At 41.7% G+C, this 15,194-nt stretch overlaps 1 protein-coding gene across 7 annotated transcripts in view; it reads right to left on the minus strand.

The window, feature by feature from the left end:
* The window catches only part of SRGAP1 (SLIT-ROBO Rho GTPase activating protein 1), a 258,542-nt gene that overhangs the window by 54,427 nt on the left and 188,921 nt on the right, over positions 1 to 15,194 (minus strand). For all 7 annotated transcript variants that reach the window (XM_046684107.1, XM_046684121.1, XM_046684127.1 and 4 more), the window contains 2 exons: positions 13,605 to 13,826; positions 11,541 to 11,642 (listed from right to left, as the gene is read on the minus strand). In XM_046684107.1, coding sequence (XP_046540063.1) covers positions 11,541 to 11,642; positions 13,605 to 13,826 — 324 coding nt within the window. The remainder of the gene's footprint in view (positions 1 to 11,540; positions 11,643 to 13,604; positions 13,827 to 15,194) is intronic.

Here is a 15,194-nt window from a genome sequence, read left to right on the forward strand (position 1 = left end):
TTTTTTTTTTCTGCTTTATCTCCCCAAGCCCCCCCTGTACACAGTTGTATATCTTAGTTGCAGGTCCTTCTAGTTGTGGGATGTGGGATGCCGCCTCAAAGCGGCCTGATGAGCGGTGCCATGTCTGTGCCCAGGATCCAAACCCTGGGCCGCCGGAGCGGAGCGCACGAACCCAACCACTTGGCCACGGAGCCAGCCCCTAAATAGCCTTTTTAACTCAAGTAAAACTACATACAGAAAAATGCACAGACCGTAAGAGTAAAGCTTGATGAATTATCACAAAGTGAACACACTTCCGTGACCACCGGTCAGATCAAGATATACAGAGCGTGACGAGTACCCCGTGCTTCTCTCAATCACCACACCCCGCCCCGTTCTCCTCCTCAAAGGTGGCCACTACCCTGATTTCCAACATCATATATTAGTTTTGTCCTTTTTGTACTTTATATAAACGGAATCCCACAGCATGTGTGATTTTTGTCCTGATTCTTCTGCTCAACTTTATGTAGTAAGATTTATTCATTTCTTGTGTGTGAATATAGTATTTCACTGCTGAATATTCATTGCAAGAATATATCATAATTCATCCCTTTTACTGTTGACAGATGACTTATTCTAGTTTGGGGCCATAATGAATCACACCGCTATGAACACATTTTTGTTGGGCCACATACATGAGTAGCATTGCTGCTTTACAGGGTATGCCAGACTGTTTTCCAAAATTAATGTTCTAATTTGTATTCCCACTAGCACAGCAGGGGAATTCCTGTTACTCCACTTCCACAAGAGGTGGTATTTTCAGTTTTTTTAAATTTAAACCATTTTGTTGGGTGTGTAGTGGTTATCTCATTGTGGTTTTCATATGCGCTTCTCTGATCACTAAGCTTGGGCACATTATCATACGTTTAAGGCAATCTGGATTACCTCTCTTGGAAAGACTGTTCAAATCTCTTGCCCAATTTTCTATTGGATTATGAGTCCTTTTCTAACTTAGTTATAGATATGGATACAAGTTTTCTGTGAGTTACATGTGTTGCAAATATGTTTTCCCACTCTGTGCTCTGGCTTTTCACTCTTTCTGTAGTGTCTAGATGAACAGTCTCTAATTTTAATGTAACCAATTTGCCAGTCTTTTCCTCTAGGGTTAGTACTTTTTGTGTCTTATTTAGGAAATATTTTCCCATCTCATGACCATAAAGATACTGTTGTATGTTATCTTCTAGGAGATTTTAAGTTTGTCTTCCACATTTAGGTCGCACTCCACCTTTGCTTATCAAAGTCCAACGTAAATCAATAGCTTTACCCTTTCCCCAGACAACACACAGCGTTTAGAACCTCCTAACTCCATTGACTTCTCCTGATTTGTCTGCTATATCTTCAATGTACTATACGAGGATACATATGTAAATATCTACATATATTTAAATACAAGACATGAGGTGTTATATATAGTCAGTATTCATTTAACTTTATCCACATATTTATTACATTCTTTGATCTCCATTCGTTATATTTTTAAGAGCATCCTCCCTTTAGAAATTCTTTTTAGTGTGAGTCTGCTCGTGGTGAACTCTGTTTTCGTTGACTTGAAAATGTCTTTTATTTCACCTTCATTTAGGAAAGATATTTTTGCTGGTCAGTAGTTATCTTCTTGACAATATCAACTGTGCTTTCTTGTGGCTTCTATGTTCCTGTTGAGCGAGAAGTTTGCGGTCAGTCTATCACTAGTTTGAATGAACTTTCCTTTCTTTCTCCAGCTGCTTTTAACGTTTCCTACAGTTTAACCATGATGTGTCCAGGTAGGAATTTTTTTTTTTTTCTTGCTGAGGAAGACTAACCCTGAGCTAACAGCTGTGACAATCTTCCTCTATTTTGTGTGTGGGATGCTGCCACAGGATGGCCACCACCGAGTGCTGCAGGTCCATGCCTGGGGAACCGAACAGGGGCCACCAAAGCGGAGTGTGCCAAATTTAACCACTAGGCCATGGGGCCAGCCCTAAGTAAGGATTTTTAAAATATATTCTACCTGGAACTTTTTTGGACTTCTTGAATTGTATGATGTTTTTCGTAAGCTCTGATAAATTTTCAGCCTTTATCTTTGGATTTATTTTTATAAAACAAAAATATCTTTATATTGTCTCTACTTTCTTTTTTTATCATTTTTATTCCTGGGAATTTAATTAGTATGCTAAACATCACTGTGTTCTCTATATCTCTTACTCTTCTCTCTCTCTTCATATTTTCTATCTTCTTCTTTTTCCATGCTGCATTTTGATTATTTTCTTCTGACTTGTCTTCCATTTTCATAATTCACTCTTCAGCTGTGTCTCATCTGATGTTAAAACCATCCACTGATTCATTAATTTGGGTTATTGTATTTTCAGTTCTGGCATATCTGTGTGGTCCATTTTCAAATCTGTTATTTCACTGTTATAGGTTATAGTTCCCTGCTAAAATCTAAGCTTGGCTTTTATCTCTTTGAACACAGTAAAGTAGCTCTTTTACAGTTTATTTCTGATAATCTCAATATTTGGAGTTCCTGTGAGTATGTCTCTTTGTCTGTAATTTATTCTATCACTCATGGTTTCTTGTCTAGTCATGCCTAGTTATTTTTGCTGGACATTTTCTGGAGAGTTATTTGAGGTCTAGAGTGAGGTTATCACCCTCCAGAGAGAATATTTATTTTTCCATGCCATTAGGGACACTAAGTTCAGAATCACTGGATTTTATTTCTGTTCAAAATATGTGATGCTCTTCCTTTTGAGAACATATGGTTCCCTGTGTCATGGGCTTCAGGTTTGGCCATGCACCTCGTCCTGGACAGTGAAATCTGAAAGAATCAGCTGAGTGATTCAGTCCACAATTACAGAAAGTAGAAATATTTTCAATTATCATTTTTTTAAAAACAACAAAATACTGTTTAGGGGAGAAACAACAGCAATCAGTGCTAGTTCAGATGCTTAAAGAGGTCATGTGATAGAATAAGTTCAAAAAGGAGGCCAAGAAATTTAACAGACTTAGTCATTATTTCTGGGGATATGCACAATACAAAGGATAGATATTATTGGAGAAAAGCATATTGAAGATCACTAAAAACACAATATGGTAAGTAGTTACTTTAAGGAAGTCATGATTGTATACCTACAGGCTGAATGAAAAGACTCCGCACCCTAGAGGTGACATGGGCAAGACTATGAAATAGGAGGTCCCCTGCTCACATCACCCACAGCAACAATAATTTGGTAGCCATCCATTGACAAAAGTACATCCAGGTAGGAGCCTGCAAAACCTTGGTGGAGCCCAAGACTGAGGAGAACTGATTTGAGAAGGCAGGCCTGTGCCCAGGTGGCAGGCGTGCCAACCGTGATCCCTACTATAGGTGTGGAAACAGCCCTGTCCCCCTGTGCACTCAGCTGTGGTCCTTTTTGGCCTTGGTCCTGCCCACTAGCACCATCCACCAAGGGACCCAGGAGGCATCACGCCCACCTATTTCTCAAGTAACAGGCCCACTGACCTCGGTCCTAGCTGTGGACCCTGCAGCAGCCCATGATGCAGTTCCAGTCTCTCTCAGCCCTGGTCCGGGAGCAGTCCTATGTACCCAGGAACCTGCTGGAAGGTACACTTGTCCGTGCTCCCGGAGGCAGACCTGCTTACCTTGGTCCACCTGCAGATCTTGAAGTGGTCCTGTAACTCTGCTCTAGCCCCTCCTAGCCACAGCCCGGGACTAGTTCTGCATACCCAGGGACCCAATGGGAGACATGGCCATCCATGCTTCCAGGAGCAGGTCTGCCAACCTTGGTCTGACTGCAGATCTTGAAGGGCCCTGTAAGCTGGCTCCAGACGAGCCAGCTACAGCCTGGGAGCACTTCTGCTTGACAAGTGACCAGGCAGGAGACACGTCCGTCTGTTCTTATGGAAGCAGGCCCACCAACGTTGGTCCAACTGTGGACAATGATGCGGCCTGTAACATGGTTCCAATACCTCTTAGCAGTGGTCTATGAGAAGTCATGCCTGCCCAAAGACCTACCAAAAGACAAGCCCATTCGTATTCCCAGAGGCAGGCCTACCAACCTCGGTCCAACTTTGGATCTAGAAGCAGCCCTGTAACCTGGCTCGGGTCCCTCTCAGCAGCAGTCCAGGTGTGGTCCTGCCCACCCAGGGACCTGGAGGGAGACATGCTCATCTGCACCCCCCCAGAGGCAGGCCTGCAGACCTTGGTCCTGGCTGTGAACCCTGAAGGACCTGTGACTCACTTCCAGCTGTGCTCAGCTGTGGTCTGAGGCCAGTCCTGCCCAGCCAGGGACCTGTCCCATGACATGGCAGATGCCACACTCATTCAGGCACCTGGTAATAGATATGCTATCTGTGGGCCAACTGTGGTCCCTGAAGTGGACCCCTGTCCCAGCACCAGACTTACTGACCGAGGTTTTGGAGGCAGTACTGTCTGCCCAGGATCCAGGCTCGCTGGAGCCCTTGGTAACAGGCCCACAAACTGTGGACCCTACTGTGGACCCAGCAGCCGCCATGTGATTCCGTGTCATCGTCAACAACACTGTTTTTCTTCTTTTCTCAACTTGCTTCTCAGACGCAAGGGTGTCAGGGTTTAATTTGGCATTGTCAGGAGGAATAAAGGATGTGACAGAAAACACCAGACACGATGGCTGGGACCACATTATCCCAGGGGATGTTCTCAACGAAGAATAACACTGGCTTCTGACACACACAAGCCATGTTAATAAGTCACAAGGGGGAATATAACGAGGCAAACACGAAACAGCTAATACGAGGCTTGTAATGACTCCCCATTAGCAGCAGGTTTGGTAGAAGGAGAGGCCAAAAACGTGACAAGGAATTAGGAAAAACCCAAAGACTGTACTGCCCTGGAGGAGTGCCCAGGTGGCCTGGACCCTAAGACTCAGACCAAAGCAAATGGCGGGAGATGAGACTTCCGCGGGCTTCTGCAGACTGGCTCTTCAGCCTTTGTTCTCCTAGGACACTACGGTCATTGGAGAAAGCAAGGAAGTTGTTCGGTAGTTTCATTCTCCAAACTCATTGTATTAGCTTTCTAGGGGTGCCATCACAAATTACCACAGGTTGGGGGGCTGAAACAACAGAAGTTTACTGCCTTGCAGTTCTGGTGGCTGGAAGTCTGAGATCAAGGTGTTGGCAGGGTTGGTTCCTTCTGAGGGCCATGAAGGAAGGCTCTGTTCCAGGCCTGTCTCCTTGGCTTGGAAATGGCTGTCTTTTATGTCTCTTCACACTGTCTTCTTTCCATCCATGTTTCCGTGTCCAAATTTCCCGTTTTGTAAGTACACCAGTCACAGCGGATTAAGACCCACTCTAATGACCTCACTTTAACTGGATTACCTCCGTGAATACCCTATCTTCAAATAAGGTCATATTCTGAAGTACTTGGGGTGAGGACTTCAACATATGAATTTTGGGGGAACACCATACAACTCCTAACACACATTATTTTATGGCATCTTGCCCCTGGTGCAGGCCTGTTTATCCTTTAAGACTTATCACTCCATCTGTGAAGGTGACCCCAGCCCTGCCTTCCCCTCCCCACCCAACTAGCCCTCCTCGCCATCAGTGACCTTGTATGGACTTCAATTATAGCACTGTATCATTTCAGATGTATTAAAAATTAGCAGAGAGAGACCATGTATGCATGCACACATACATAGCTTGGATTAATGCCATAGTTAATTAGCCAAGGATACAGAAACTTACTGCCAGCACAGGCCACAGAAGGCAGGAGCAGAGGCAGAGCACCTGGCCATGGCCTTGGCTCCTGGTACCTTAATGGGGGGTACGGATGCCAGTGACCATGTCTGTGCTGGGTAAGGTGTTGCCAGATGTGGAAAAACAGTCCAATTTCTGCTCCCCCCCAGAAGCTTTCGGGGAGGGTCATATCACTATTCCAGAGGCATTCACACTAAGAATCTATACACTTGCATTTAAGGGGACATTTACAAATACTGGGCTCTCCTGACTTTTTGAACAAAATTCATTCTCAGCAATAATACACCTTAATCCAAAGAAGAAAACCTCATTATTGCCCAGGGCTTTCTGAGCAACATCTCTGCTTCAGTCCTGTCTTAGAAAACCTGTGTTGCTGCTGTCCCCCTGACTCTGATTTAACGACCCATCCGGGGGGACCTGATACCAAGCGTGGTCTGAGGATCCCAAACCCATTTCTCGCAAGCACCTGCCACACTGTTTAGAGAGTTATGTTTTCCATCTCCAGTGGGAGCACTGTGAGCAGGGACAGCTTATTAACTTAATACCTCAGTCACTAGCACAGTGCCTGGAACACAGTAGACTGTCAAAAAAGTTCGCTGAATGACTGATGGAAGTTGACGTCCTCCTCCTTTCAAATCCACAGACGCCCAAGAAGTGTTCAACACACACCGCCAGCCTGTGCTTCCTGTGCTGACAATCACCTTGAGCTCTGCCATCTTCTTCGGGCTGCTCTACCCCATGACTCATTTTTAGACCCTTTCTAGAAACTCTCCTCATTCCCCTTGGTATTCTTCTGAATCAAGGCCCAGCGAGTTAAAACTTATTTGAAACAAAAAATAGATAGATACATACTGTTTCCAAAAATACGTGTTTTCAGGAAAGATAGTTGATCCTGCTTTCACTTTTGGCCAAGATGCTGCCATCATTTAAGAGATAAATGGCAGTTATCTTTTACTTAGGCTTTGCTGTCAACCTGAACTTGCTGCAGGCAAGTAAGAAACAAATAAGTAAAAATGAAGTTAAAGCCACAGAGAAGTTCAGAAACAGCAGTTGTGATTAAACGGTTATCAAGCTCACATCTTATACCGAGTCTTAAAAGAATCCGACAGCTGCCCATAAGGGTTTGATCTCTGATTTACATGACTTGGGATTCAGCTGCAGTCACTGTGCTATGGGAAATCTGGGGGGCAATGCAATTTTTCTACCCTAGGTAGGAGGTATAGCCAAAATATTTCTTACTTCCCTCAATTATTCATGCCATGAAAATGGTCTCAAATGTTTGCCTAAAATCTTGTTCATTATTGTTGAAAATGTCCTGTGTAAGGAAATTCATTTTTGGAATAGCCTGTGAAGTACTCCCTAGTAAACTGTTGGTGAAAGATTTTAAGCGATGCTAGTAAAATCTAGATGTTCACTAAACATTGTTGCAAATTAACTGAGGAATTAATTATAGGCTTCTCTCTTTTGCATTCAATTCAGGAGGATAAATCTACCATAACTTAAGACAGACTAGTTGTTTTAGAAGTGAGAAAGTTTTACTCACAGCACAGAAGTGACATGCTTACAAAAGCTCTATTTGCTCGACCAAATATTGGGACAAGTGGTCTGAAAATGGAGCAAATTGCTTAAGAGGAGGGCTGTCCTAAAAAAAAAGAAAGACAATTGCTTTACTCATGCAATTCAGTTTTCTTTTTTTCTTCACTGTGTATAATAAGGGCAGGAAGGAGAAACTCTAAGCAAAGGAAATGCAGTCTCGGGGGAATTACTCCTAAGGCTGGCTGCGAAAGAAAGGAGCAACAGGAATCACCCCTAGGCTGAAAACCCCAGGACAAAGGTTAAAGGTAAACTTCGAGAAAGTGGACAAGACTGTGTCACATTAGGTTGGGAAGAGTTTGGAAAATATTTACAGTGAGAAAGGTATAAAGGATCATTGAGATTTAGGTTGCTTTTAAAGCGTTGCCTTTAAACGTAGCATTTATTAATGTTGCACTTCAGAGTTTAAGAAAACTTTCCAGTTTTCCTAACTTTTTACAGTTAAGTAAAAACAGTTTTCTAAACTTTTCAGAAAAGGAAAACAAAAAATGGGGAATAAAGTCGTGTAGGCAGCAGGCCCTGTCCTAGTTCGATGCACAATACACAGTGGACACTGAGAAATATTTGTTGACTGGAGGCTGGAATTGTAAGACTGAGGTACCACTGATGCAGGTTTGAAGCATAATGAAAGTGAAAGCTCATTTTAAAAGGTTTAACAGGCAAACATAAAGTTGTGAAGTGACAATAAATGTCTTAAACCATTATGAATGTGCATCAACCACAAATTTACTCAAGCCCATCTCAAACCTTTACTTATGAGTATACTGAGGCCATTTCACAAATGCTTACTGCCCTCTCTGTTTTAGGCAGGTGCTGCAAACTCAAACATCTTCAAGCACCAAGCAAAGAATGAAAATGAGGCAAGTGGGCTGAGTAGGGAGCATGGCAAACAGGAAGCACATACTCTGTGTCTAAGGGGAGCATCTATTGTTCAGCTCAAGCTAGTAACTGACCTCCAGAAATGCAGGTCTAGTGTGATCAGACTTTCTAATTTTTTAGAAGCTAGAAATCAATATTTTTAGCTAAAACTTCCAATTTTTAAATGACAGCAACTAATTTTTAAAAATCAATCACTGTAGAGCAAACAAAATTTATTCATGGCCAAATATGGTCTGTGGGCTCTTAGCATGGACACTCCTTTCTAAAAAGGCTCCCCATAGTTTCCCATGGTGCCCATTATTTGCAGTTATTTAAGATTTGGTTAAAAGGTTCATGTTCTACTCAGCTGTACTATCTACACTTTTGTAAACTTGGATGAAATTCTCTCTTAACTTTCATCTTTCCACTGGGCGGTCATAATTATTTTTAGTTAAGTGAACTCTTTCCAGCTAATTTTGGACCTTATGAGTGTGTATATGTTTGTGCAGAGGCAGAGAATGAGACATGTTTCTTTACTTGTATATTTTGGTTTGAAACCAATGTGTCAATTTTCTGTCTTTCTATCGGTGGAAGATCACCAGCAAATTCTTTCTATATGGTAGAGAAAAGTGCTGCACAGGACTCCCAATTAGCAATGATTGCTATGTTGTTCCCAAGTTACGTCTCTTATTTTCCACATGATAGAAATGACTTGTTACAGTCTGGCTCTTATGCTAGACAGACGCTAACTGTGACTGATTCATTTCTGTACTCTCCACACCTGGCAAAATATGCAGAAAGCAGAAGCCGCTCCACAAAGATTTACTGTACTGAAATGAGCTGGCCCACAGTATCTAACACTCCTGGAGTTGGCTCTTGTCATATGACTTCGGCTTCACCTTTGGCTCATCCCCAAGGAGCACCTGGGTGATAATCAAAGTGCCCTATTCTCCGGCCTTGAACTATATTGAAACACCTTTTCCTCCTTCAATACTTATGGAAACCTACTGACTGTCGAAAATCCAATTTCAATTTGACTTTCACTGGGAATCCCAATCCACCAGAGTGAATTTGTTTCATATCCAACAAATCATAAACCACGAGTCATGCTCACAAGACACATGTGGACAACCCAATTCATTTGTCTCTACGGTAAATTTTAAAAAACGAACCCTCAGAAAGCATTGCCTGCCTCTATCAGTTCATAAGGGCACTGTGCTTCTCCACATTGTGCCCAAAGGGGCATACATTAAGGGTCACAAACTCAAAGGCCTACAGAGGCCAGACAGGTAACAGAAATGGACGAGTCCAATGTAAGAAAATTGGGAGCTGAACGACTAGGGCAAAATAGAATTCAAATACCCCAGCTCTTGCCTTCATGAGGCAACGCAGGGCCAGAGCTGCCAGACTCCCTGTTTTTAACCGGCACAACTGTAGGAGACAAGCAAAGCAGGTCTGTGAGCTGCCAGCTTTGACCTCGTATATAACACACTTTTTTCCTAGAATTTAGAGAATGTTTCCAAATAAAACAGCAGGAGGATACACATGAAAAAAAATTGGAAGTCACTAGACATACAAACCACAGATCTACCAGAATCCAGTACACCGCATTAGGGGAGTTTTTTGCAATGCCTCGCCAAAATCCTAAGTCTAAAACATCTCCAGGAGAGCAGCAGCTTTCCTCTGGAAAGGCTCATTTGTGGGACTTCACACAAAGACTGCAGTCTTAATCACACTGGTTGTATTTTGAATACACATGTTTGAATAAGGGGTGTTTTGGTTCTTTTAGGAAGAATGGAAGCCAGAAAGCTACAATGGGTTTTGACCAAACTATAGCGGTCTAGAAACAGATCACTCTTTCTTAACAGAAACAAACACACATTCACATAACTCAAGACATCCCAGTAGAATTAAAATAAGACAAGGTACTAAACTGAATTTTGATAATTCATTTTACCAAGGTGAATTATTGTGTTTTTTTCTGTCCCACATTCCTTCCTTTTGGGAATTATTTGTCTGTATAAATACATATTCCTGTTGGGGCTGTCAATCAAAGGGTTCTACGAGTGGGCACAATATCTAGGTGGATCATTGAGAGAACCCCATTTCCTGGATGTATCTGTTGGTCCAGAAGTATGCAAGACTGAAGGCAGGCCCAAGAAGGAGCCTATTTCAGAGACAAGGATACTGGGATGACATGAGATGGTAAGCTGCAGGGACCATGTGGTCCTGACTCTCCCAGTACTGGAGGAAAAGCTCCTACCAACACACATGGAGATAGTACTTCAAAGTGATGAACAGAGGGAGCGTCCTGATAATATCAGCTGAACACAGAGCCAATCATGCCCGAGGCTATGGCAAACACTGACCAGTAAGTAAACTTTCTAACTTGAGTAAGTTTGATTTGGGTTCTTGTAAATTACAACTGAGAGCCTTGACTAATACAAGAAACATCTGTGGTTCATGTTTTATTTAAGAAGAATGTGGATCCAATTAAATTAATTTCAGAAACAGGCAGCTGAACTGTACGACTGCTTTCTGGCTTAACATATATTTATAATCTACATTTTATGTTCTATCCATTTAAATCCACTAAGGTCGGCAAATAAACAGTTTTCTATTCTCATTCAAGTATTATTTTAAAATAGGATTTTTGTACTAATTATATCAGGGATGCCATGTTCAGCAACAAAAACCTAGAGAATACAAAAAAGCATAAAAAAGTTACTAATATCTTGGGGCTGGCCCAGTGGTGTAGTGGTTAAGTTCGTACGCTCCACTTCAGTGGCCCCGGGTTCACCGGTTCAGATCCTGGGTGCAGACCTACACACCACTGATCAAGCCATGCTGTGGCAGCATCCCACATATAAAACAGAGAAAGACTGGCACAGATGTTAGCTTGGTGACAATTTTCCTCAAGCAAAAAGAGGTAGATTGGCAACAGATGTTAGTTCAGGGCCAATCTTCCTGACCAAAAAGAAAAAAAGTACTAATATCAAAAGTTAGGATTAAATTAACCTGTCAGTCAAAAGTTGCATTCCACCCATTACTGTATATTCTTAGATACATATGTTGAATTTGATAATCTATGGTAACTATTTTCAGTATGAAGTGCCCATTTAAGAATAAAAGGTGTGTTTATGTGTGTATGTAGTGACTCCCTGATAAAGTACTTATCTATGGTAGAATACAGAATCTTTGCATTTATCCTCTAGAAAGAGTATTTTAGGAACCCAAATTTAGCTGAAAAGGCATGACAAAGAGATTGCATTTAGAATGTCAACTATGCCTAGGTCATACACTAGAATTCATCTTACTAGTGGGGCACAGAGCATGCTTACCTCCTCATTCTCGATTTTGAGAGTGGCCAGTCGGGACTGCAGCTGCTGGTACCTGAGCATGAGCTCAGCCTGGACCGGCTGTTGGGCGCTGACCTGACACACCTGATGGGGAATCAGAAACGGCCATTACAACAGGGCCCAGCCAGCCCGCCCCCCGAGGTGCGCATCCCCTGTTTAAGGGCTGCGGGAATCACGCCAATGCCCTCAAGATTCCGATCCCATATTTACTTTGAACAGCTGCCTCAAAACTTCAGTTTTAGAAACGGGCCTGTGATGTCAGTGACAAGAGCAGAAGGCAGCTGCCTGGCCTGGACATGACTGGGAAGACAGCAGCTGCAGGAAGCACCGCTCTAAGAATGGGCAGCCGCTGGGAAGGGAGTCTGACGCGGACACCTCACTTGAGGAATTCTTAAGGACCGTGGGGTGGAGGGCAGATGCAAAGGATGATCCCAGTGGACCATACAGGCAAAAGGCAGGCAGGCAGCAGGGCCTACTGGTTCCAGGGGGCTGAGGGCTGTGTAAGTTACTAACCCTTAGTTTCCTTATCTGTAAGGAATGAGGCTAGTGCGTTTCTACAGCACAGGGCTGTTGTGGGGATGAAGTGAGACAATGTACACAAAGCACTTAGAACACGACCTGGCACACAGGAAAAAACTCAGAAAACGTGACTATCCATTTTTAGCATCTTTCAACCACAGCTTGCCATGCCAATATCAGCCAAGTCCCCTGATTCACCAGGGACTTGAAGGGGCCGCTTCTCTTAGGCTTTAGTAGAAAGATATTCTGGCCAAGATCTCCATTATGGATAAGGCCAAAAGTAGGGTCTTTTAATTGTATTAAAATGGTACTGGGAACAAATGATTTCTTCTTATCTTCCTTATCATAGAAATGCTCTCAGCATATGGGGGTTTCCTTGTATGGAGTCTCCAAAATATTAGAAATTATTGCCTGATGGCAGAACTGGTCATAAAAAAAGGAGAACAGATTCACTTTATTAAAATAATAATACTGGAAAAAAAACTATCAACCCAACTGAAGACACTTGTCTGTGATATTTTACCATGCTGTGTTTACCATAGCTATAACTAAAAAATTAAAACAAAAGCCATTTGGTTTTGGAAATATAACTCTGGGTGGGATAAGCCACTTGCCTGTCAAATTCATGTGCTATTGGCATAAAAACCACCTACCATTTCTAATCAAGTAATTCACTCTATTGAATCAAGGAAAAATAAAATTAAGTTAGAAACATAACAGGCACACACATACATAGCTTATAAGTCTTAACACTAGATGTTTCAGAAAAAATTATGACATTAAAGAAATCTGCCATGGATATTATAATTACATCTATTTTTTAAAACATACTGTCATCACAACGAGCTAAAATTGAGTTTTTAATCTATGAGTATTGTTTTGCACAGCTGGGACACCAAGTGCCATATAGCATGCTCTATTAATTGGTTCTTGTTTCTCCCTGTCCACAGACAATATACCACTATAACTCATAAATGGTTTAAATAGATTTTTTTCCTTGAGTAAAATAGGACCGCTAAATTCAAATAAAGAAGCTGAGATATAATATATTATTTGTAATGCTCATTTTACTAGTCTGAAGACAACTTGAGTCTTAAAATGTTTTGCACTTTTTTTTTCCCTCTCTCCAATTTTCCTACCATTTACAATATTTTTCTTTTGGGGATCTTTATATCAGGATTATAAGAAGTCTTCAGGTAGATTCTCTCAGGCCAGCAAAATGTTTTGTTTCAAATCTAATCTGAAAGCCTTGTGGTGGAGGGGGAACTCTCCATCCTGAGACCACTGAGCGCTTACACCCACCCGAGCTCACACCTCTAGCTGTTTGGCCACTGCAGGCACTGGAGTGTTTGACCTCTGCTTTAAAAGGGGGCAGTGGCTGATTTTAGCCTCATCCTATACTAAGATCCCGTGCAAAGGCAGGAGAGAGAAAACAACCTGGAATTCTTACAGCTGTTGGGTTACAGCAGGTGAAGAGTACCTCAGTGAACAGACAATTTGTTAGTTTTAAAATAATCAATTACTGACCTCGTCACCCATGTGAGACTGAAACTCAAACTTCACTGGTGGACAGAAGGCAGCAGGGTACATCTCCATGAGCCTCTGCTTATCACTCCTGGGCTCCAGGTTGTCAACTGCGTTCTCAATGATGTCTAAGCCTTCATGTCTGGAGGTTTCAAGGTTATACTCCGCAGACAGGTAGGTCCTCAGGGCTCTGTTCAGACTCGCATGGTAGCCAAGATCACAGCACTTAAAAAATAGAAGAACATCTTATACAAAAATTAACTCAAAATGGATCAAAGACCTAAACGTGATAGCTGTAACTGTGAAATTCTCAGGAAAAAACGTAGGTGTAAACATTTATGACCTTGCATTTGGCACTGGTTTCTTGAAGCGGGCAACAAAAGCACAAGGAACGAAAGAAAAAAGAAGCAAATTGCATTTCATCAAATTTGAAGACTTTTGTCCTTCACTATCAAGGGAAAAGATAAGCCACAGAATGGGAAAGTTTTCTTTTGCAAATCATATATCTGACAAAGAAATGTATCCAGAACATACAAAGAACTCTTACAACTCAATAATAAAAAGACAGCCCAATTAGAAAATGGGCAATGTATCTGAACAGACACTTCTCAAAAGAAGTTATACAAATGGTCAGCAAGCACATGAAAAGATGCTCAACATCATTAGTCATCAGGGAGACGCATAACAAAACCACAACGAGATAGCACTTGTACTATCACTCGGATGGTAGGATGGCTATGATCATACAGCCACAGACAGAACAACTGTTGGAGAGCATGTGGAGGAACTGGAAACTGCATACACTGCTGATGGGAATGTAAAACGTTACAGTCACTCTGGAAAAATGTCTGGCAAGTCAAAAGGCTAAACAAAGACTTATTATATGACTTGGCAATTCCATTCCTAGGTATATATATACAAGAGAAATAAAAAGATTTTCACACAAAAACTTGTACATGAATGTTTATAGCAGCATTATTCCTAACAGCTGAAAAGTGGAAACAACCTAAATGTCCATCAACTAATGAAGAGAAACAAAATGTGTTATAGCCACACAATGGAATATTATTCAGTCATAAAAAGGAATGAAATACTGACTCATGCTATGACACGGATCAACTGTGAAACATCGCACTCAAAGAAGCTGGTCACAAGAGACCACATATTGTATGATTCCATTTACATGAAATGTCCAGAACAGGCAAGTCTGCCGAGACAGAAAGTAGATTAGTGGTTGCTTAGGGCTAGAGGATGGAAGGATTGGGGAGGGATGGTTAAGGAGTGCAGAATTTCTTTTTGGAGTAATGAAAATGTTCTGAAATTGATTGTGGTGATAGATACACAACTCTGTGAATATACTAAAAGCTAACTGTAGATTTTTAATGAGTGAACTCTATGGTATATGAATAAGATTTCAACAAAGCTGTTAAAAAAATAAAAGAAGCAAAATCAAATACAGAAAGGAAATCAGGAAAAAAAAAGCATTCAAGTTTGTTCATGCATGCTGAGACTGATACAATGATTTATAAATAATCCTTCTAGGATGCAAGATTTTGTAAAATTTTGGATTTGCATAATTTATCAAAGACTCAA

Source organism: Equus quagga, chromosome 1, assembly GCF_021613505.1.
Source record: "Equus quagga isolate Etosha38 chromosome 1, UCLA_HA_Equagga_1.0, whole genome shotgun sequence".
NCBI classification, from domain to species: domain Eukaryota; kingdom Metazoa; phylum Chordata; class Mammalia; order Perissodactyla; family Equidae; genus Equus; species Equus quagga.